The following is a 25,998-nucleotide window of genomic DNA, read 5'->3' on the forward strand; positions in this document are numbered from 1 at the left end:
TACTTCTCCTACTTAATCAAACCCTTTGTAAATATAAGAATTAAGATTCTAAAGCAAATGGGAACAGTAAAAAGGGTAGTCTAAACCACCTCCTATCTATATAAACACATTTTGAAAAACAAATTTAGTTGATCCTTCAACGCCCTGAGTTTGAACTGCACAGGTCCACTTACATGAAAATTATTTTCAATAAATAGAATATAGTACTATAAATCGTTATTTTTCCTTTCCTTATGATTTTCCCAACGGCTTTTCTCTAGCTTACTTTCCTGTTTATATAATGCATGTAACATACGAATATGTATTAATTGACTGTTTATGCTATTGGTAAAGCTTCCCATCAACAGCAGACTATTGAGTAGCTAAGTCTGGGGACAGTCAAAAGTTATACACAAAGTTTCAACTGCAACAGCACCCCTACCCCCATGGAGTTCAAGGGTCAACTGTATAAGGCTCAAGAGCAGTTCAACTATTACAGTACAAAGAGCTTAAAGTTAAAATAAATCTACTATATTTACCCTATCACACCACACACAACAAACTCTGCAACTGCATGCTAGCAGAGAATAGGTGAGGTTAGCTAGATATTATTTACTATAAAGACTTACATAAAAATGTCTAAAAACCTTCACTTTTCCTGTTAACCTTCTCTTGGCTTTGCTCTAGTCTAGTCCAGTCGTCTCCACAGCAGACTGACAATCCACTGAAATATGGGAATTATTAAGAGCACTGTGCCCATTTTTTCAACCTGAAAATAAATTTCCTTTTCACTAAATAATGTACTATATGAACTGACGCTATCACCCTCACATAAACTCAAAAATACACATACAACTGGAAACTGGAGGTAGGCTCAAGAGTTTTTCACAGAAGGGATTCCTAATCAAGAAAATCTGGTGATCAGTGCTACAAACAGAGAAGTAGGTAAGTCCTGGGAGACAGGTGACTCTCAACTGCATCAAATAATCAAATCTATTGAAGGTGTTCAATATCCTACAATATATACAAATAACAATTTTTCACCTGCAACTGCATAATCTATGCTGATAGGAATATAACTTACCTCATCCTGGACTCCACTCGTAGTAGTCAGCTTGCTTCCATCAGTAATTGTAATAATTATTGCTGGCTCCAAGAAAAAAGGGTTTCGTCCCTAAAGTCAAAAAACACATCAATTATATTAAGGTCTGGACATCAGCTCAATTTTTGAGTAAAAAACCAATTCTTAGAACACTGTATAAATTTACCTTTCTTGTCAAGTTTTATGCATAGTATATACTTTTGTACATTAAAAAATATTCCAAGAGAAACATACACATAACAGAAGTTAACCTTAAAGGAATGGGATTAGGTAGAGGAAAAGACGGTATTTTTATACTTGTTTATACACTTTTGTATTGTTTTAATTTTTACAGTGAGCATTTACATTTATGTAACTAAAAGTACTTAATTTGTTAATAGGGACCCTACATTCAATTCTAATAATTTGACAAACTGAGATATTAAAAATTAAAATAGTATTTTTACAAGAAATTTTTTAGAAAGGCCAAAATAGTAGGTGAACATTACAAGGAAATATAATTTATGCTTGTAATCAAAGTGTCTAACCAAGTGACTAGATATATGGATGAAGAGCTCTAAAATCAGTTTCATGGGAACAGTATTGAGAGGCCAACTTGAAAAATTTAAAAGGATGGTTACTTAAACTGCTCAGCAAGAGAAGGTACAAAAACAATAGCAGAGGCAATGGAAGGCAGTGGCACAAAACTCTAACCGCTCTATACGCAGGGTGAAATAGCTTCAGTAACTCCCATTCAAATCTCTGGCCACATTACTCTGAGTACTATGGTCAATTCTAGGGGATGCATTTTGTGAGAGAATCAAATAAACATAAGCTTATCTCTTACATACAAATGGCTCTCATTTATGATATGAAGCATTAAGCTACGGCACCCCTACCCCATGGAATTCAAGGGTCAACTGTATAAACAAGCACATTTAAGACAAACAAGGAGCAAAACAATACCCCATTTAAGCACATTTAAGACAAAATTATGACCAAAGGAAAGAAGTTCAAGAGGGTCGACTTTGTGTTTGAAATCCAAGGTATCAAAAACTCTTTTCTACTAACACTGTTCAAGAAAGGAAAGAATGAAGTTTTGCTGGATACGACGTAGAACAGCATATGACAAATTTTAATGTGCACACAGATCACTTGGAAATCTTGATAAAATGAAGGTTCTGATTCAGCAGATCTGGGATGAACACTAAGGTTCCACATTTCTAACACGATTGCAGCCTAGGAGATGCTAATGTCCACAGACCATTTTTGGAATAGCAAGGATATGGAAGGGTTATATGCATGTAATACTCTATGGTTCAATAAACTTCCCTTACATTTATACAACTCTCAATCACTAGCATATCACAGCACATACCTTTCTCATGGACCTAGAGATAGGCAATGTTCATTCTCACCTCTGAGCTTTGACTGGCTCCCTCAAATAGAATGTCTTTCCTTTTCTCTGCCCACAACCCATCCAATTCCTAAGCATTGAAGGCCCAATTTAAGTCCCTTTCCATGAAGCCTTCCCTGATTAGCCTGCCCTTAATTAGTTCTTCCTCATCAAATTCTAATAGTGACAATTTTCAGACTCAGTAAAAATACAGATACAATAGAATATTTCTTCAAATAAAGTTGGATTTGAAGTGGTTTCATGGAGTACATTTTTTTTGGTAAAGATTTTATTTATTTATTTGACAGAGAGAGATCACAAGTAGGCACAGAGGCAGGCAGAGAGAGAGGGGAAGCAGGCTCCCTGCTGAGCAGAGAGCCCGATGAGGGGCCCGGTCCCAGGACCCTGAGACCATGACTCGAGCTGAAGGCCAGAGGCTCAACCCACTGAGCCACCCAGGTGCCCCACATGGAGTACATTTTGAATATTACTCCCTATCGCATTTATCTTCTCTCCTTTCCAAATTACTTTTAATATATAACACCTTGCACAACAATGTGAATATACTCAACACTACTGAATACTCTCAAAAGTGGTTAAGATGGTTAAACTGCTATGTGTTTTTTACCACCATTCTTTAAAAATACACTATCTTGTATTATTTGCTATGGTTTCATGTGTTTGTATCAACTGAAGGCAAGGATCATGTTATACTTCTTCCTCAACACTGAGCATAAAATATTTGCACACTGAGCACTTAAATAATCACCGATTCACCAACCGTAGTTTAATACAAACCTACTCAAGTTCGCAGAACCATTTAGAATTACTCAAACTACAACAAGCTTCAAAAAAATATATAGATATGTTACTTTACCTCAATATAAATACCTTCTCTGACTTGTGAATTTGCTGGGAATTTGCTAGGATGCCTTCTATATGTCCTGTCATCCACTGTCCATTTATTCATGTTGGTCATTCAAATATTTACTGAGTGGCAGTCATATATCAGGCATTGTGTTAGGTGTATGATACATAACCTCAAGTCTCACAAATGGTAAGTGTACATTTAACAAAAACTCTCTTCTGATCTCTACAAATATGACTGTAGATCAAAAATAGACAAAGGGAGATAAAAAAGATCAAGACGTCCTCCTACCTTCAGTATTATTGTATCTTGCTTCCACCCTTAAGCTAAAACTAGTTTGTATGACTTGCTGCCTTTCAAAAACAAATCAGTAAATCTCTTAAAGCCACCACAACATGGACCAAATACTTGCAACAGTGATTCTGTATCACCTCTACATTTTAACCTAACTCAAAATTTTCTTCCACATTTTCTGAATAAAAGTATAACATCCATCAATTCTTATTCCTATGTAAGTACATTGAGAATTATTCTCCAGAGGCCAGAAAGTTAGTCATATCTATAACTAAAGAACAATGATCTATGATGTATTAAGAACTTTATGGATGCGGGCGTCTGGCTGGCTTAGTAGGTTAAGCGTCTGCCTTCGGCTCTGGTCATGATCCCAGGGCCCTGGGATGGAGCCCAGCTTTGGGCTCCCTGCTCAGTGGGGAGTCTACTTCTCCCTCTCTCTTCCTGCCACTTTCCCTGCCTGTGTGCAGATGCACTCTCTTCTGTCAAATAAATTAATTAAATTAAATTAGGAGGAAAAAAAAAAGAGAACTTTATGGATGATGATGTCCATCCAAAAACTAATACACACTTTCTTAAGGACCGTAATACCTAAAAATCAAGTTAAAATGAATTAAAATTTAGCCAAGTCTTTGAGGTATTAAAATTTAAGCTAAATTCAAACATCAAAATAAAAGTCATTTTCTTGACAGTAAGCTTTTAGCTGTTAACTTTACTGGAGTCATCCACATAATACTTTCCACAGAGGCTATGCCTGAAATTACTAGAATAATCAAGTACTTGATAACAACAATAAAACAGCTGTATTATCTCATTTAACCCTAAAAACTTGGTGAGGTAAAATACTCACTGAGATTAAATAACATAATCCAAAAGTCACCCAGCTGGTAATTGGCACGGCCAAAACCTTAATCCAACTCTAAATACGATCATCTGAAAGTCCTGTTGGTGACATAAATTCCCTTGAATACAATTCTATACCAAGCTGGATTGTGGCATATTTACCCAGCAACGAATGGTGTTACAATCAGTTTGCTTTTATTTAATATATTCTATCTGCAGCAAAATTAACTACAGAATTATTCCTTTCCTTAGTTTCCTGTTGTTCTGTGATTTCTTACCCAATTTTTCTATATATAAATCAATACACCGCCCCTCCAAAAAAAACACACTGAAACAGAACATAATATATATAAACAACTACTTTTGAAAACTTAATAATTTCAGCCTATTTTCAAAGAGCATACACAAAAGCAAGATAAAACAACATTCAGTTCTTTAATGGCTTTAAATTTTGAAAAATTCAGATAGAGATCAAAAGTAGAGAAAAGTAAAGAAAAATATGACCACCCTTATTTCACCCATTATTTAACCCTACCATGTTTAAGGTCTCTTCCTCTCTGAAATGAGTTTAGTCAAGAACCACACAAAGAAAAGCAACAGGATTAGTCACGATAAAAATTAGAATAATGACTTAATGAATATATATACAAGGGGACTTTTTTTATTTCTTCAGGAATAAATTATCCCTACCTCTATATATAAGTGTTAGAATTAATCAATTTAAGCATAAGTTTCTAAATCAACTGCAGAAAATGATCAGATGATGTTGCTGCAGCAAAGTTTTCTTAGATTCAGTTTTAGGCTAGTCCTCCCCTGCCTTTGGTAGTGCACTTACTCTTGGCAGAAGCACAAGAAGTAATTGGCATCTTTCTCTCACAACAGTTTTACCCAACAAGTTAAAACACATTTCTGGTTGTCTACCAGTATCACAAGATTGGGGTTTTTTTCATGTTTTATAAGAAATTATTTAACATTTCAGAGGTCTGAAAGTTGTGCTTTAATCATTGCAATATAATGTCATTAGTCATTTGGTACCAAATCAACACAGTTTAATGATTCCCAAATCTTTATATTTAAGAATAACTACTTTACATTTTATTCCCAGCAAGTATGTTTATGAAGTCACTCAATTTGGGGATGACTGTCCATATTAGAATATCCTCAAAATTCACCTTGATCATAAAGTTATAAACAGCCTCTTAGTTATAAAATCTCCCCCCAAAAATAATATTAAGCTCTGCTACGACAAAGGCAACCAGTAGAGGGACTAAAAGTTTACTTTTGCCATTAGCAGAATTAAAATTAGATAGTTCTCTCAGAGCTGTGGCTCTTCGGCATAAAGAAATCTAAACATGTCCCTTGAGAATATAGTGCAAGGTATAGTATTCTACCTCTAGAGCTATTTACTAATGGAAATCTTGTCATTTAGAAAAATGAATTAAAAAAAAGAAAACTGATCTTAATATGGGCCAAAAATCTCACATAAAATTTTTGCTAAAGATAACATAAAGCAAAATACGTTCTCTCAATAATTTAGTATTATCATGGTGTTAGAACAATTAAGGTAAAAAATATCAATAAGAAAATTTAAAGAATTAAAGTAAGTAGATCTTATCTACTGGAATCTATGATTGCATTCTTGCAAAAAAGAATAGTTTTTGAAAATTTTTACATTTTCCAAAAAGTTTTGAAAATATAAAAATAATGTTAATTTTCCCCCAAATACAAACCTGGTTCTCAGAATCAGTATTTTTACTTTTGCCCAATTAATTTAAAATGTAGTAGGGGATGGGGTATAGCAATTTTACTGTACCCTTAAACAGGTCTTAACTATTATCTTCTGAAGCAAAAGCAAGGCATCCCTGAGCATTCAGTAAAACCTTCCGTGTCTATCTCTGCTGTAGTACCAATGGGCTCATCTTCTTTTGGTGCCACCATGTTACCAGTCCTTTGAACAACCTCATAAAGATAGCCAAGGGCCAGTCAAAGCTACTTTTCCAATGAGCTAAAGGGTCTACTGAAGGGAAAATGTGTACCCACGGTCAGCCCTCCAGCTCTCCTCCTGTCTAGTTACTTTGCCATATTCCAGGAAAGGTACAGGCAAAGAAATCAACAAAAATGTTAAAATGTATAGTATAACATCTTATGCAACTAGGCTAAAAGCTATCACCTAGCAAGAAAATAAAAAACTTCCAGAAATAGCCTGTGCTTTTTTTTTACAACCTAAAACTTCCTTTCAAGTAAAGTAATAGCAACAACAAGCAAATATTTTAAAAGGAAAGAGTTCCCTTGAGAAATAATTACCACATTAGTAAAAGTTCTCATGCATACACTGGACAAATACTAACTAGGACTGCTGTTAAAAATTTTGTAATGATACTTAAAAAGTTGCTAAACTAGATCTTTAGGTCTCCTATTTACATCTTTGTAAAATCTATATAAATAAAAACATGTTGGGACGCCTGGGTGGCTCAGTTGGTTGAGCAGCTGCCTTCGGCTCGGGTCATGATCCCGGCGTCCTGGGATCGAATCCCGCATCGGGCTCCTTGCTTGGCAGGGAGCCTGCTTCTCCCTCTGCCTCTGCCTGTGCTCGCTCACTCTCTCTTCCTCTCTCTCTCTCTGACAAATAAATAAATAAAATATTTAAAAAAAAAAAAAAAAACCATGAGCTGGCACCATCTATCCTATTTTCCTCTGTTAACATATCTAATAAAGAGGCAACAATGCATGTACCTCTGAAATATATAACAAACCACTTCACTTTCATTTAGAAACTTTGAAACTCCCTATATAATGTCAAAATTCAGATTCTGTAGAGAAAATACAAAATACAGAAACAATTTAAGGATAATATTCACCTACTTTAAGCTTCTTTCTAAAAGAAAAGTAGCTTAGGATGCAATTCACATCCAAAGACTTCTTAGTCATAAGACTGATAAACTGATAATAAACACAATTACAACTATATACAACTGAGAAAAACTTTTAATACATACTTCATAACACACGTCAACTACTATAAATTACATTCTTTAGTTCAACTTCAGACAACTGCATAACACAATCAGAATTTTTTCAGTATCTGCTTATTACCTGTACTAATATTTATATATTTAATATTTTTCCTTAAGTCAATTCCATTTTTTTTACTTTTGCCTCAAACTATAGCAATAAGATCTATGAAATCAGTTTTGATATGCTAATGGTATCTTCTATTCAATAATTTATTGTCATTAATATGATTTAGCTTTTTTTAAAGGGTGGGGAGGTTCATTACAGGGATGAATACTCAACTGGTTATTTAAACATTCCAAACAAAATATAATAATTATTTGAGTCAATAAAGGCCTGACAGGCTTACATTTAAATCAATATTCCAAGGCCAGAATTATAAGTTTTATGTTTGTTTTAGAATTCATTAAGATTATTACTTTTATAGTTACTATCTCAAGTGGAATGGCATAAATGAATCTTTGATGAAAAAAGTCTAAAATATTCATCTTAGGAAATTAGTGCTTGTAAAATAGTACCTTTGAATATATAGGAAAGACCTCTGAAAGATTCAAAATAACTGATTAACCATGGTTGCCTCTGAAGAATGGAAGTGAGCAACTGTATAACCTCTAATACTTGAACTTTTTAACCATGTGCATTTATTACATATTCAAAACAAGTACTCTTCAAAATTAAAATGTGTATATCCAAAAATAAAACTTTAAAAATCTGCGAGTATATAAAAACCTAGCATTCAAGAATACATTAAGGTCTAGAACTATAGAAAAACATGTTAAAATTCCACATTAAAAGATATATATTTTTAGTTTCAAGTAATTCTATTATTCAATTGTGGACAGATATAGTTCTTTTATCTAACCATATAATTCCTTCTGTTAAAAATATTAGCAGCACTAAAAATAGATGGAATAAGACTTAAGCAAAAGCAGAGGGGAATTCCATATATTTATTTTAATAAAACAACTAAGGAGCAATATCCTATTATTTGATTTAATAAGCCAAACAGTAATCATGTAAGAAATACTGTAAGAACTGAAGAATAACATGACTTAATGAAAAAAATTAATGTTAAGGAAACTCAGTAACATATATGGCTGAGAATTATTGCATCAAAAGTAACAGAAATTCAATATATTCAAAATAGTAAATATTTAATAATTTCACAGATTTTGAGTTTTACATTTGAACAGGAGCCTAAGTTTGAATAGAGTATCCTAACAAATAAATAGTTTTGGCAATATTTAAAAAGTAATAGCAGTAGTGTTTATACTGGCATAAACAGAGTAATGACAGTATATCAGAAATACCATCTTACTTAAGAAATACTAACATTCAGGATAAAGACCCTAACATACCCATTATTGAAATGGACTGGATAATAATAATTTGGGAAAAATTATTCCAGCAAAGCATGTAATAGTAAACATGCTGCAAACATGGCAGAAAAAGTAAAAAATAAAGGCCAAGATGAAAACATATTTTCAAAGACAGATGAAGTTTTGATCTCATTAAATCACACAAATCTACCTATACCATTTAAACTAATCATCTCCTTAGGGTATTGATTACCACCAAATCCATAGATATTACCTTTGCAAAAGTCTGGTTAAATCGTATCTTTGACCATTAGGGCTAATTCCTTCTAAACAGCTACAAATATGGTCTCAAAGGAATCATTCACACATACAATAGCCCTCCTACAAACCAGATGTACTCCAACCATAGTGTTGCACGTATCTTCACAACTACAACTGAAAATGAAGAGGAATAGCCTAATAAATGTTTCATGTCAGTAAAGTTAGCAACACAGCATTAAAGTTAATAAGGGAAAAAAATATTGTGATAAGCACTAGGAAAAACTGACTATTTTCCCCATGTGCTATAGCTGAAGGGCAACTTGAAAATAATTTAGTTGGATAAATCATAATTCAAGATTAGTTTTAAGGGGTCCTGCTTTGTAAAAAATATGATTTTTCATTTTCTATGAAAGAATTGGTGGTACCCCAATTTCAGGTTTTTTAGAAGGAAATATTAAAATTTCTCCAAATCCATTACATAGGTATTTGTACTTGAGTAAAAACAGTTTCTAGAAATCTATTCTTCCTAGATTGTGACTCAAACACTTATTGATGCTTATGCTAAGTCCCTTCCCAAATGTTTACACGTTTTAAATTATCAAAATAAATGACATTTTTAGGAAACAAAAAACTAACCCCATAATATTTGGGCCTCCTGCCAAAGTTTTTTATAAGCCCCTCTAACTATACATACAAACCCACCAAGCTTTTCTTAGCAATGAACCTCATAAAAAAGCAGATGTCATATATGGATGACTGACAGTTGTTACATATTTTTGATAGTTGCTATAAGCTCACTAAAATGGAAGCTCTATGAATAACTCTTCTTTTATTATATTAAAGATTTACATTCAGGGCGCCTGGGTGGCTCAGTCATTAAGCGTCTGCTTAGGTCATGACCCCAGCGTCCTAGGATAGAGCCCCACATCAGGCTCCCTGCTCATCGGGAAGCATACTTCTCCCACTCCCTCTGCTTGTGTTTCCTCTCTCTCTGTGTCAAATAGATCAATAAAATCTTAAAAAAAAAAAAAAATTTACATTCAGTATAATGTTGTGTGGGATTAGACACTGTCCATTCTGGGTTAACAATAAAGTTTACATATAAAGACCTTCTACTCTTTCTATTACCTGATTTAGGCCCTCTTTTCTGGAGGCAGTCTGTTGGTTGTTCTTTCTAACTTACTGCTTTGAGAAACAGACTGACAACTAAAACTGTGCAACAAAAATTCAAAATTTTACATTAGTTGTTACCTGCTGAAGTACATAAATGACCAGGAACTATTACAACTCAGACACTATCAGAGGCCACAAAGACATTGTTTTGCTTATTCCTGGTAATCCAAAAGTACTGTATTGCCTATCATCATCTTATAGATGGAGCCTTTGTAACATCACTCACTGGGGTCTGCAGCCTAACCTTTCACAGAACACTGCATACTCAATCATCTTCAATTTCTATGACTAAAAATAATCTATTGTTTTTTATAATAATATAATCATCTATTTCAGAATTGTTGGGATGCTCCTAGTGTTCAAATTCCAAAATAACTGGAAGACTTTGTTGATCTTTCCTAATATCTAACTAGGTTCACTAGCTTTAAGACAAAGGAAAGGTTTTCCTTTGACATGCCAGCATCAACACTGCCATTTACTAGTTACAAAGTACATTACTAATAGCTAATGCTACAATTTCTTTTTCTCACATACTCAGAACTGTTTTCATTTCTGTAATGGGTTTTAGATGACATAAACCTTCCAAGGACCTTTACCATGAGTCCCTCAGCTTATCTAGGCAAAACTAAGGGTAGGAAAATGTTAAAATGCCATACCCGTTTTTTTTTTTTCAAGATTTTATTTATTTATTTGAGAGAGAAAGGGAATGAGAGCGAGCAAGCAAGACAGGGGGAAGGTCAGAGGGAGAAGCAGACCTCCTGCGATGCAGGGAGCCCGTTCCCAGGACTCCAGGATCATGACCTGAACCGAAGGCAGTCACTCAACCAACTGAGCCACCCAGGCGCCCATGCCATACCCTTTTAAGGCACAGATTAAAAAAACAAGAGTGTGTAGGGACTAAAATAAATCTTGATAAAAAATTATTAGGCTGATATAAATTTGTCCTTTGGTTACAACTAATCCTCTTAATTTTAAGATTAAGTTAAATTATTTTTTTATGTGCAACTATCTCTCACTATACCAATAACTGAATTTCAAATTGCATATGCGCTAAAAAAGAACTATTATCACATTAAAAAAAAAAACCCTTCCTAAGCTTTTCCTGTTTTTCCCCACATAAATCTACATTACAAATAATAAAAGGGATCATACATTTCACACTTGACCTTTCTTCTGCACAAGAACATCCTCCAACCTCTATCCCAACCATCACCAACTTGAACACTAACATATACAAAGCCCTAGAAATGGACTCAGATCTATATGTCCTTAAAGATTAAAAACTTGCTTTGAAAATCAAAACATGTCTGGTTTATTAAATTATTCATGTTACCATACTGCTTTTGAATAACAGACAGAGATTTTGGGGGGCCCCTGGGTGGCGCAGTTGGTAAAGCGTCCAACTCTTGGTTTCAGCTCAGGTCCTATCTCAGGGTCATGAGATCGAGCCCCACATCAGCTTGAAGTCTGCTGGAGAGTCTCTCCCTCTCCCTCTGGCCTTCCCCCTCATGCTCTCCCTCTAAATAAACAAATGTTAAGAAAGAAAGAAAGATAGACAGACAGACACATAGATAGATTTTGGAGAAAAGACTTTTTAACACCAGGTGGAAATATTTCTGGAGCCATCTATAGAGCTTCAATTCAAAGTCAAAAAACCATTATGTTCCTTGTGGCACAAAATTTTACTTTCACTAGAACAACTAGATAGCTAATTCTAGTTTCTTATATTGGATATATGTTGGCTTACAGAACTTTTCTCAAAGGTTTCAGATTAGAAAGCTTTTATCCTGTTATGTGTTTAACATAACATTGGGGATGACAATAATCATCATCACCTGAGTTTTTACCATGAGCCAAACAGGCATTTTGCTAGCTGATTAACAAATATTTCTAGTTCTTATAAAAATTCTCTAGATTGCTACTATATCATTTTGTGGATAAGAAATCTGAAGCTCAGTGAGATTAAGGGGACTTGTCAATACAACCTAAGCTAGTAAGCAGCAGAGGCAGGCACAGCCAGTTCTAATAAAGCGGTTCTTTCCATATCACGACACTGCTTGTTCTGAAAAAAGCTAGATAAAATACTCTTATGGGCCCACAATTCCCATTTTTAAAATTCAAAACAAGGAAATTCACAAAAATGGTAACAGGGGTTATAGTAAATTACGTTGTATGTCACTTAATCTGCACCATAATCCTGCAGCACAGATCCTTTCATCTCATTTTCTTAATGGGGAAACTGAGGCAGAGACATTCCATGGAACTCACAGGTAGAGTGGGAACCGATAGAACCAAAGAGTTTTCTGAATCTTGAAACACAAAGCTTAGAGGTTTTCAAAATTATCTTACATCAAAGGAAACATGATGGTTAACTAATTACAAATCTTACAAACCAGATAAAAAATTGTAATTGTAACACTCATACTGGCTGGCATACTACACTGGAAAAGCCAACTAATCAACTAACTAGGTTTTAACTCTATATGAGCAAACTATATCAGAAACTTAATAAACTAGGAAATACAAAATCAAGAAGCACCATTAAATATATACATCTATTAGTATCTAGGCCTTAAAATAATAGTGGTGTAAAATCCTGTCAACTAATCCCCCACATTCATATTCTTACTTTTTTCCAAACAAGGGAGTAGGAAGAAAATCCAACTGCATGTAACAGTATTTCCATACAGTGTGACAAGAAAGGCTAAACATCACACACTGATAAAATGAAATGCCTGGTTTTCACACAGGAATTGAAAGAAACTATATTCCATTAGAGAACTACAGACATACCCCCAAAAGTGATTCAGATATACTATTACAGATATACTTTTTCAGATATACTTTTACAGATATACTTTTAAATAAAAACTTGTTCTTAAACAACATACAAGTTACTAATAAAATACACATAATTGTTCCACAACCAATTTCAATCTTTTAAAATACTTTGTAAGTGTGAAGAAATTAAACATTTTAAACTTTTCTGGCCTTTATGTATAAAATGAGGAGGATGGAGTAACTTCTAACATGACTTTCAATTCTAAAGTCCCATAAAATAAGTCACAGTAAAAGATATATAAAGGCTCAATGAAAACTTCTGTCAGCAGATGCAAAAGTTCAATTTTGTTCTCAAGAATGTATATAAAACTTCACTAAGCTTCACATTTAGAATTTATGCATATAAGTTATACCTCAATAATAAGGCTGGAGGACAAAGAACCAGGTAATAAAGACAAATTTAAAAAGATACAAACAAAAGAAAAAAATGAAAAGATGGGATTGGGAGGGAGACAAACCATAAAAGACTCAATCTCAAGAAACAGACTGAGGGTTGCTGGGGGGCGGGGGGACGGGAGAGGGTGGTGGGGAAATAGACATTGGGGAGGGTATGTGCTAATGATGAGTGCTGTGAAATGTGTAAACCTGGCGAGTAATAGACCTGTACCCCTGGGGATAAAAATACATTATATGTTTATTAAAATAAAAAAATTTAAAAAAAATACAAACAAACAAAAAAACTTCAGTATTTTGTTTATGGTCTGGGGACCATGCTTAAATTAAGAAAATTAATAATACGGCTAAACAAAAATTAAGTTTATATAAGGACAATACTTTTTTTAAATGAAAGAAAACAGGATTGGTATATGTAGGCACTGATCAACCAACCAAACAAAAAAAGCCCACCAATATGATTTTATATAGATTAAAAACTTGAGCGAAGGGTTAATACTGGCTAAAAATAATTTTTAAATATCTAAGAAAATTTCAACTTATAAAACTATTGCACAGTATCTCCATAGAATCCATGAAATGAACATGGCTAAACAATCCTTTCACCAATTTAACCACAAACAACCTTAAATCAACTTAAAATACTTGAATAAGTGAAATTCTTTCATTCAAATATTACATTTGTTCCTGGCCTTTTAATTTTCAGTTGTACATAATTTAATATATAGTTGTTACCATTCTCTTGCATGAAGGCAAAATAAAATTCTCTTTGAAGAAGTAAAACCTATTATTTTTTGCCTTACATACTTATGACTTCTTTTCAATAATTTGTAATTAAGAATGCAATAATGGCCTTTGGATATTCTTTTTCATTTTCTTTTGAAAGATCATGGCAGAGTAGCTTTTTGATCCTTTAGAAAACAGAGACTTAGAGTATAAAATTATGAAGAAAAAATGACAGCAAGTGTTTTCAAAGAAAATAAAATGTGGGTCTTCAAATTTTTCATTTACACTACCACCTTTAAAACTAATGCTCAATAGGAAATAAATCATATCCATCTTTATATCGGTCAAATCTTATTAAAATATCCCTTGATATACCCAACAGATGCACTCCTCAAAGGTCCCTTGCAAACAAACTTGTGTAAATCTCATCTTAAACACACTAGGGGGAGCTCCCCATTTGAAAGAATCCTAAAACATGTGCTTTTTGTCCTCTGTGAAGGTTCCTTCTCTAACTTGTACTCCTGCAAAAAAAAATGACTTTCTGACTTATCTGAAACTTACATCTAGTTTTCATTTAATGCATTTTTAAAAAACACCATCCCTATGCTTTGTCATATTTACCGACTGCCATTAAGACAACTCTGGCCAAGTTACAGTATTTACTTTTCACACTGCATCCTCAGGAAGCAATATAAAGCCCAAGGGAAAAAAATATACACTGAATATGCTGTAAGATTTCAAAGCCTGTGATAAAAATCTGCTTTAAGAATCTCTAAATTCTTATAATTTCACATTTAAAGCTGAAAAATAATAAACTAGAGGTAAATAAAAACTAATCTATTGAGAGGGAAAAGTATGCTTTGTGCTTCCTGGGCACATCACAATTTTGAAAATAATTTTAATATATCATCCCGTTTAAAACTCCAATCAATTCTATAATAAGAGAACAATGGCTCCATTATTAGCAATCCAGAATATGAAGAAGCAGAGGCACAGGATGGTCAAGTGACTACACTACATTACATAGTAATTTAATATCAAAGTTAGGACTGGGATTCTAATTTTCACATTTCTGGCTATTGCACTGCTTTTACACAGTTAAAGATGGAAAAAAAAAAAAACTCTTCATCAAGTTTGACTATAGAGTCTTCTATCTACCAATAAGAATTATTGGCCAATAAAAATTACTGAAGATAATTTTAACAGGTTTTTAAGTTCAAGGACTGGCCAAGGCCTTGCAACGGGGAAAAGACAGTCTCTTCAACAAATGGTGTTAGGAATACTAAATGTTCACAGGCAAAAGAATGAAGGTGGATCCTTACTATACACCACATACAAAAATTAATTCAAAATGGATTAAAGACTTAAATGCAAGACTAAATAAACTAAAACTCTTAAAAAAATGTATAGGGGGAAGGCTTCAGAGACATTGGGTATGGCAATCTCTTGCATATGACACCAAAAGCACAGGCAACAAAAGAAAAAAAAATAAAACTGGACTACATCAGTAATTAAAACTTGTCATCAAAGGACATTAAGAGTGAAAAGGCAACCCAAGAACTGGGAGAAAATTGGCAAATCATGTATCTGGTAAGGAGTTAATACCCAAAATACTTAAACCAAGTAACTCAATTAAAAAATGAGCAAAGAACTTAAACAGACATTTTGCCAAAGCCAATATATAAAAGGGCAACCAGCATATAAAAGGATGCTCAATGCAAATAACTAGGCAAATGTAAATAAACCAGTGAGGTATCACCTCACACCTATTATGATGGCCAAAATCAGAAAAACAGAAAATAGCACTGACAAGGATGCAGAGAAATTGGAATTCTTGTTCACTGTTAGTGGGAGTATAAAACAGTACAACCACTATGGGAAACAGGAATTTTTCAAAAATTTAAAAATAAAATTACGTGATCCAGCAATCCCACTCTAGGGTATATAGTCAAAAGAAATGAGAGCAGGATCTCTAAGAGACACTGCACACCATGTACATAGCAGTGTTATGCATTCACAATAGCCAAGAGGTAGAGGCAACCCAAGTGTCCATTATGGATGAATGGATATGCAAAATGTGGTATATACACAGAAGGGAGTATTATTCAGTCTTAAAAAGGAATGAAATCCTGGCATAAGCTAACATAGGAATGAAAAGTGAGGACATTTACGTTACATGAAATAAACCAGTCACAAAAAGACAAACACTATATGATTTCATTTATGTGTATCTCTAGAGCATTCAAATTCACAGATAAAAAATACAATGGTGGTTGTCAAGGGCTGGGGAAAGGAAAAATGAGTTATGCTTAACAGGTTAAAGTTGCAGATATGAAAAAGTTCTGGTGATTGGTTGCAAAAAAAATGTGAATATACTTAATACTATCAAATCATACACTTAAAAATGGCTAAAATGGAGATCATGTGACTGGCTCAGTCAGAAGACCAGGCAACTCTTGATCACTCTGAGCTGTGAGTTCAAGCCCCACGCTCTGTGTAGAGATTACTTAAATAAATTTTTTTTTTAAAACAATTAGGTGGTAAATTTGGTATTATGTATTCTTTAGCACAATTTAAAAATCCGAAAAAAAAGTTCAGGGACTTCAAAAATTTACAAAATACCATTCACCACTGTTTCCAGTTAATACTCAGCACAGTAGTATGTTCAAGTATAAAAATCTACTTTCTTCTGAAAAGATGTCCGTAGGTCAATAAATATAAAACTACTGTTAATACATTTGTTGATAGCCTAAGGGATACAAAAAACCCAAACAGGAGTCAAGTTTTCATTACTTCAGCTACCAACATTAAAAGAAAGCCTGTATTCTGTACTACCTGAGTATTAAATAGATACTGCTTGGGTAAAAGGAACAAACTAGCTCTATTAAAACTCTACCTGAGTTTGCTAAATTCACAAATACTTCTTTATACTGAAGAATAAAGTTGGTTAAAAGTATTCTTCCTAAGATTCATTCAACTTGATCCCGTCTTAAAAGCCACTATTTTTAAATCAAGTAAAACTTGGCATTGAAAATTCTTAAAAAATTAAACACAAAATGTATCTCCATTTAGGTACTGCTCAAAGATTATCTTCATCAAGGGCTCGGGGTAGTAGGCTAGGTACAGTTCTAAGTCCTATACAATTTAATCAGTGGTATATTGGGTAGTAGGAGTACAGAAATCAGCCAGTGACAAAAAAACAAAGAATTGTAGGCCAGAGTAATACTTAGCAGCTACATCTAACCAGAACCTAACTTAAAAAGAAAAAAAAAAAAAAGATGATGTTGAAAACATCGACAGAAATAAAACAATTTGGAAAAATAAGAAAAAAATAAATCAAACTACATATATAACTTTAATCAGACCTCCAGAACTTTATATATGTCCTAACTTTAGATATTAAGGCTGGTTCAGATTTTCAGTGGTTCTCAAAAGATCAGCATTATTTGAAACCCTGTTGAACACATGTGAAAAATACATGTGTCACATTTTGATGCAATGATATGCAATTTAATGAGGTGTTGCTATGATTTCTAAGGAAAAAATTAACTAGAAGCTACATGTTGTTCCATGATTGTAGAAATACCAGCAAACGGTACTGATTATCAAAATTAAATATTTAGAAGGATTTCTATATGCAAGGGCAACGAAGTTTTTACTGGGATGTCCAAAGTGCTTGAAGAAAATGTTCACCAAGAGTCATCTTTTCTCAGCTACTTTCACCTTAAAGATGCCCTGCAAATTCTGATAGTAACCTAATTACTAATACCTCAAAGATGTTTTATTTGTAGGTATACTAACTAAATTAACACATGCAACATAGACATTAAAAATACTCGGTATTAGTTATGGAAAATCACACATGTATGTACATGCAAAGAGTAGGTATGGGGGTATCTAAACAAATATATATGTACCCACATTTAGAGATTTAAGAAAATTATTTGGAAACTTACATGTTTTTAGATGCTCTATAAAAATATGCTGTCCCTTTCATCTAGCTCACCTTATCTCATTTCCATCAGTAATAAGATTAAAATACAAGTATTTAGTACTCTGAGCTCTACAGGTCCTTGTATAGAGAATGAAAGGAGAAACATTTATGTAAAAACACTGATGTTACAGAATAAAGCTATTTCACAGAAAACAGGCAAACACAAAGTACTCTCAGAAAGAAAATACATGAACTACATTTAGTATTAAATATTTCAGGCATTCAAAATCCTTAATAATCTATCCTTTTTTGTGAACAGGAAACATATTTAAATAAGCAAGATAAAGTCCTATGATGAAAAATATCTGTGGGCAAATGTTTTGTTCTAATTAAACACTTTACTCAATTATTTTCATTTGAAAATAGTGGCTTCCTCAATTATTTTAATGCTAGTGTCATTTTTATGTGCCAATTCAGGACATAAACATGCATCCTTGCTTATTCATCAAAAAAACTGAGAAGTATTATCCCTCCCCCTTCTTGAATTAATAAATCCTAACATGCAAAACAGCCTAATCCCCAGGCTCTTCTCTTGGTCAAAGTGGTAACAGCACAGCAGGACCACCTTCAACTTCAACCATTTTATAAAAAAACTTAAGTATTCTCTGGTGGAAGATGGCAACTGGGAAAAGGGAAATACAGGTTTAAATTACAAATGTCCTTAGCCTCTCCATGAAAATCAGCTTTTCTAAGGAAGCATTCTAAGAAATATTTTTGTTAGGTGGTAAGACGTAAATGTGTGTAAATGCCTCACCCACTCATGAAATGTGATGCAGAGAAACAGGAAATTAGTTCTTCTATACACTGACAACCTGGCAACCAAATAATAACCAAATAATGCAAGTTTCAAATTTGTCTTGGAACTCAAAGATGATTAGATCAAAACCTTACCAATAAGCATGTATAGCACTACATATAACAAAGGAACATAAAAGGAAAAGAAATCCATTTTATAGGAACAAACTGAAAGTTCCCGGCAAACCTACCTAAATAACCAATGTTGCAAAATTAAACAGAGAAAACAAAAATTTATGTGGTAAGGAAATACATACTTACTGAATTAAGCAATGGAGGTACAATTCAGTAGAAACAGAACAAAGTGAATCTGAATTGCACGTATACTTTAAGAGCCACGGGATTATATTTAACAACTTTCAAAAATGTGTAGGTGCCAAATAGTTAGCACTAAGTAAAGCATAAACATTTCTAAAAGGGAACAATTCTTCTTCTTTCTATATAGTGCAACCGAAAGTTGTAGACACAGGAAGAATTTCCCTGAAATTTGTCAAAACTCATGAAAATTGTGACTCACGGAGCTTGGGAAAAGCACAAAATGTATTCCTAAATGTATCCTTATGGCAATAATGTTTCTGAACTACAACCTTAAAATTGAACTTGGGTTTAATATCCCTTTGTTATGTGTAACATTACACATTTATCAGTATCTTTTATTTCCCTGGCCAGCAATCTCAAAAGTTATAATGGACTACCTTGCATTATTTCATAGTGAACCATCATGGGGCGGGGGGCGGGGGGGGGGGGGACACAAAAGGATAAAGAGAATTCTTTTCCAAAAGTCTGGAGTTCAAAAATAACCTCTGGACCTTCAATTTAATTCAGAAATGAATTCAGAATTCTTTCTGCATAGTTGCTTTCTGTAGATGCTTCAACAGCTGAGAAGTCTTAATGTACTCAGTTATTTGCACTCCAGTGAAAATCTTACCTTTCAGAATAGCTATAAAATATGGTTAAAATAAACCCTGATAAAACAAATGGAAAAATTTCTTCTGACGTTTTTAGTAATATAGGAATGAAGATCCCTAATCAACTAGTGTCTGTAAGTCACTGCAGTAGTTGCACAATTGCCTGTGGGTAGAGTATCACAGAAACTGAGTGTGGTGAAGCAGGATGTTTTCCCCTTTTATAACATGAGTGAACTTCAAGGGATTAAAACCAAATTCATGTCAATCCTATAGCACAAAATTCAGACTCTTAATTCTGAGTACATATATATTTTAAGGAGGAAAAAAAAGGGCTTAAAACCATATACCGTATGGTCAGTTTCACTTTTGTATTACGTGCATATTGTACTTGAATCTGAAATGTTTCATACTTGTATTTCATGTTATATAGCTTTTGGCCTTGATTGTGTTTTTCCACAGAAAGAAAAATCAACTGTTTTTCCACCTTAATATTCAACCTACCTGCCCATAGTTGTCTATGCCAGTTACTAATCTATTTAAATTTAATAAATCAAAAGCTGTCCTTAAGGATTGGCCAAGAGTCGTAAGTCCTTCAGCCTGAAGGTTTTTCAGTTCATTCATAAACGTCGCATGGTTTTCTTTCCATCCGGCCTGAAAAGAAAAACGTGAGAGTTTTTCATCCTTTAAAGCCATGTACACACGGACAGCCGTTACAATCTGCTGTTCACCAAGGAGCTGCTTCACTTTACAGTATGGTTTGCTTAACGTGTTAATACCGTATCACTGCCAAGAAAAACTCTCTTCAAAGGTGGCCAAGAAAAAAACCTGCTTGCTTACAGCTTTTGGTGGCTAACAGCCTTAATACTTTATAACTTCCCCGGGAAATGTACTCCCTAACTTACTACCCAAAATTCGGGCATGCAAAGGTACTAGTGGAAAGCAGAAGTGAGCAGACTTCTGAAGTTAACCTACGGCTGTCCCACTGCCCCCGGCCCAGTGAGGAAGAATCCCGAGCGCCTAACGCACCCCGCAGCCGCCCACCCGGCTCACTCGCCACCCCGGGCGAGCGCGGCCAAGCCCCGGGCCGAGTCCCCTTTAATGCAAACCCGGGCTCGGCGCGGCCGGGCCCGGCTGTCACTCGGGCTAACTTGAATAAATATCCCCCACAGTTCATTGCTGCCGCTCACGCCGCGGAGGGGAAATGTCGGCCATGTTGATCGCAGCGCCGCCGCCGCCGCCGCCGCCGCCGCCGGGCCGGGCTGGGGAGGGGACGGCGGTGACCCAGCGACTCCGCGCCGCGCCAGGACGCTCCGGAGCGGGGGAGGGGGTGGGAGCCCGCAGGGGAAAAGACCTCAGCGCCTGGAGCACAGCGGGTGGGGGAGGGGAGCATAATGAAGGGTGAATGGGGGGGCGGGGAGGGCGAGCGAGGAAGGAACAGGGAAGGGAAGGGGGAGGGCGAGGGCTGTTACCTTGATAGCATAGGGTGGCTCTTCGAAAGTGACCAGCATATACCTGTCTCCTCTGCTGGCAGGGTCCCGGGCACGGAGCTGTGGGAGAGCGGGTGGGGGACGGGAGGAGGAACAGGGCGGGCGAAAGGGAAGCACAGAGGCGAGGTTACCAGGCGAAGGGGCGCCCAGCAGACCCGCCGCCCCCCCCCCACAGTACCGCACACGCAGCGGCCACCCCCCACACCGCCCCCCACACACAGATCGGCCCCCACACACCGCCCGGAGCCCGGGCCCGGGCCGAGCCCGGCTTGCAGCGCCTGCCCGCCCGCCCGCCCGCGCGGTGGGGGAGGGGGTCCCCGAGCCCGGCAGCTCCCGCAGTCAGGTCCCCGACACCTCCGCCTCGCCGCCCCCGGCCGCCCTCCCCCCCCCACCCCTGCCGCCCGCGGGCCGCCGGGCCCCGGTCTCCGCCCGGGCTCGGTCAGTCGGTACCTTCATGAAGGTCTCTACCGCGCCTTTGGCCGTGTCCAGGTAGGTGGTGCCCAGATGGCTGCGCTGGTTCATAGAGGCAGACGTGTCTATCAGGAACAGTAAGATGGGCATAGTGCTGGCCGGGGACACCGGGGCCCGAGGTGGTGGAGAAAGAGGAGATGGTAGAGGTGGAGGCGCCGGTGGCGGCGGCGGCTACCGCCGCTACGCGGGGCGGGGGAGCGCGGCCCCCGGGAGGAAAACACCGTCTGGGTCTTTCCTCCGGCTGCGGGGAGTTTCTCCCCCGATAGTTGAGAGGAAACTCCCCAGACCCAGTCCTCCCCGTCGTACCCCCGCCTCCGCCTCCTCCTGCCTGCCTGCCCGCTGGGGCGGGCGCCCGGCCGTCTGTCTGTCGGTCGGTCCGTCCCCCCCGCCTCGGGGGTCCCGTCCCCGCTCCCGGCCCCTGTGTGTGTCCCAGCGGGAGACGGGCCCGGCTCCCCACCCCACCCCCGGTGCAGGGAGTGGGGACCTGGGAGCTGGCGAAGAGGGGAGTGGGCTGAGGGGAGATTGGCCCTGGGGCTGTTGAGAGAAGTTTCAGGGACTCCCTCCGCACCCCGACGGTGTCACCACTTTCTCAGCCCCTCTCGCTACTGAAGCGCTTTTCTCTCTCACACTCCGGTTTTAACTCGGGCAGGGTCTGCAGAGGCTCCGCCCCCTGACACGTCCTCGAGCCACGTGACGCACCGCCCTGCTGTTCTATTGGCTAAACCCAAGCCTCTTATTAGCATATTCAAACAGCTCAGGGGAGGGGGAAGCTTGTAGGCCAGCTCCCGGAACAGTTATTGAGCACGCGCGGAGGCGGGGCGTCGGGTGCGCGCGCGAGCGAGCGCCAGGGACGAGCAGGCGGGCCAGCAGACGCGGAGGCGGGCTCCGGGAAGGGGCGGGGACCGACCGCGGAAAGACCGCGGGGGTGGGGGCGGGGGACGCGGCGGCGCGCGCAGGACGGCCGCGGCTGTGAGTCTGCGCGTCAGTGCCGCTGGCCTCTCCTTGGCTGTTGGAGGTGATAGGGGTCGGGGGAAGGGAAATGGAGGCTGGCCTCGGCACCCCTCGTGAGGTCGCTTTCTCGAACCGCCTCCCCGATGGACGAGTGAGGAGGGGATGAGTAATCAAATACCCGATCAGAAGGGGTCAGGCCCCGCGGTCTGGTTTCCGCGGAGAGCTCCGGGCCCGCGGTCGCCGGAGGAGGTTCCTTGGGCCTGGGAGGACCGGTCCCACCACGGGCGGGCCCGGGGCGGGGGGAGGGGAAGTGAGAGGTTGTTTATGACCAGGAACTAATCTCCGCCAGTCCCACCGCTCCCGGTGGGGAGTGAGGCCGGGCCAGAGCTTCGCCTGCAGTCTCGCTCGGCCTTGGGGAGCAACCTAGGGTGAAGGCTGGACCCAGAGCCGACCAAGAGTTCTCCGGGTGGAAGACCCAACAAAAACTAACCCTGTTTTCCTAACTCAGCCCTAAGAGCGCATGGGGGAAGACTCCCAATATGGATAACAGTTTGTTGTCCTTTTTATTCTCAGGGAAAAAGAACCGATCATATCCAAAGAAATACCTCTCTTAAGCCTTGTTTTTTCTTAGGGCCAAAGAATGTCAATTTCAGAGCTAAAAGGGATCTTAGAAAACGGTAGAACACTAACTTGTTTTTATATGGAAAAACTGATCTGCTTGCCCAGGTGAGACACACGGTGGGGTTCCCCATAAAACCTGCCAGTGCTTTTTCTTTCACTATATGCTGTCTCCAAATACTGTATGAGAGAAGACGTTCTTGGTAAAAGAAGTCCCTGTCACCATGCCCGAAGTAATGAATCCTCTCCTAAAGGTCCAAGGAAAACTGTCCACTCAACTATACTAGTTGAAACACTGAAGACAGTACCTGAACTACAAGTTGTGTTAAGAGACATAGAACCCTTATAAAGATTATGGAGATATCTGTAGGGCCTCTCCTGCTAGCCTTGCATTTCGATTTTATTTTTTTATCCTGAAATTCTTAATTATTTACTGCCTGATCATTTAATGAAATTGTTCTACTAACCTTAACACCAAAGCGACATGTTTTGTGGCACTTTTTTTAAAATCTTGAGTTTATATTTCATAACATGTACGTTTCCTAATACTTAGGACAACCTCTGAACTTCTTGTTAATTTATAGTGGGGCTATTTCAGTAATATGCTGTTCTGTTAGTATGAACCATAGAAGAAAGATAATTTTTAAGAGAGCTGGACTACAAAATAAGATGGAATACAGGTCTTATATCCAATATTTGCTGAGAACTGGTGGAATTAAATGATTAAAATGTGTACCCTGCCTTCAAAGAGCTTATGGTTTTTCTAGAAGAATATTACATACATATTATTAGCTACTACAAGGCAGAGAGTGATTAGATACTAAATAATTCAGAAAAGAGAAAAATGTATTACCCTTGGGTTATGGACATTCTCCAGGGACAGTATATTCATATGTTCCTTAAAGCTGAGTTTCTGAAACTGAGCTTCTAGATCTGGAGATAAGATCAGAGTTCTTTGATATTTGAAAATTTGTGTTTTCATTTTAATGACTATTCCAGTTATCATAGACAAAGACAAAATTTTTCTTTCAAAGTTATGATTTGCAACTGAAAGATTTTCATGGAATTGGTCTTCAGTTTTCTGTATCCGTGCTTTTCAGACCGGTTCACAGACCCCTGCCTATCCAAACATGTATTCTCTAGAATGACAAGAATTTCCTTTGCATTACTCAGGTTTGAGAAACACTGCTTCAAAGGACTAGTAGGATTTGAATATGTGGGTAAAGGAAGAGGAAGCTGCTGGTGAAAAAGTCCTTTAAATACATTGAAAATATAGTGAAGAAAGGAGGGTAGCACAGCATTGCCAATGGCTTCCTGGGGAACAGTGAAGTTCAGCTAGGCTGGAGCACTAGGAACATGAAGAATAGAGTAAGATCCTTCAGAAAGGTAAATCAGATCTAGACAGTAGAGGGCCTTTATTCTGGACTTAAGAATTTTTTCCTGTATAAATTACAGTTTTTAGCTAGGGTTTTAAGTACAAAGCAGTGTTTGAAGGAATCACACTTGACTACTGAAGTAGAGGACCATGCATTAATTATGACCTTCCTTGTTACAGTTATTTGAAATAATTTCCAGTGGAGATGACATGGCTCTTCCCTGACTCAGTGGAGTTCGCAGATTGTCATAAGTGGAGGTGTATGGTAGAGACAGGGCTAGATGCAAAAATCAGGGGAGCCAAGTCCAGTGAGCCAACCTGGAGTATATAACCAGAACCTGTGCTTATTACGGCACCTGAGATCAAAGGCCAGGTTTCCAGTTCAGAAGCCCGGAAATACTGGAAGGCATCGCCCTGAGGCAGAAGAGGAAAGAATCAGGGCATACAAAGGCAGCAAATCAAGAGGCAATCAGAAACCAGGAAGAATTGACGAGTGGTCCCTAGACAAAATTGTGAAATAGGCCAAGTTTATTCTTAGTGACTCTGGTTGACAATGAAGCTATTGGTTGATGATGGCTTAAAGCAGTAGTTCTGGACCAGGAGATGCACATCAGCATTGCCCACAGAGTTTGAAAAATAAAAGTAAATGTACCAAGTTCTCATACCCAGAGGAAAGGGATTCGGTAGAATTGGGATGGGCCCTGGTCATCTCATTCTTTAAAAAAGCTCTTCAGGTGAATCTTAGAAATTTATAAGAGTGATTAAGAACTATATGCGTAAAGTATAAAACTAATGTATACATCTGCATCTAGTAGTACTCAATAAATACCTTTAAAAATTCACATAGCCTAAGAGATACTACATTTCTTAAAAGAACTTCTAAAATAAATCTGCAAACTAAAGCGGAAGAAAACTATAAATGTGACACCAGTATAGATAACAGTGGATTTGTATCATATGCTTATTTAAATTGCTTGAATTCAACCATGTTTGACAAAAAGAAAACTAAAGAGGGTGAGAGATTTCCACTGTTCTTCAGTGAGTTTAGTCCTCAGAATAAGCATGAGATGGGAAATAAGAATCTCCATTCAATCTCTGTTGATTCTAGAAAGATTCTGGTGATAGGCAGGCTTATTTTTCTGAAACATGGCCCCTAAATGCGGGCCAACTATTTCATCAGACTCAACTGAAAAAACAGCGAGCACTTGCAGTGCTA

The 25,998-nt window shown here is 37.6% G+C and overlaps 1 protein-coding gene across 1 annotated transcript in view; it reads right to left on the minus strand.

The window, feature by feature from the left end:
* INTS6 (integrator complex subunit 6) overlaps window positions 1-22,144 on the minus strand; it is a 92,429-nt gene extending 70,285 nt beyond the window's left edge. Inside the window, exons 1-4 of the mRNA XM_080797927.1 lie at window positions 21,818-22,144; window positions 21,350-21,427; window positions 20,382-20,531; window positions 1,064-1,153 (exon numbers count right to left, since the gene is read on the minus strand). Coding sequence (XP_080654053.1) covers window positions 1,064-1,153; window positions 20,382-20,531; window positions 21,350-21,427; window positions 21,818-21,928 — 429 coding nt within the window. The 5' untranslated portion in view covers window positions 21,929-22,144. The remainder of the gene's footprint in view (window positions 1-1,063; window positions 1,154-20,381; window positions 20,532-21,349; window positions 21,428-21,817) is intronic.
* Window positions 22,145-25,998: the final 3,854 nt, after the last annotated feature.

The sequence above is a fragment of the Martes martes genome (assembly GCF_963455335.1).
Source record: "Martes martes genome assembly, chromosome: 3".
Classification (NCBI taxonomy): domain Eukaryota; kingdom Metazoa; phylum Chordata; class Mammalia; order Carnivora; family Mustelidae; genus Martes; species Martes martes.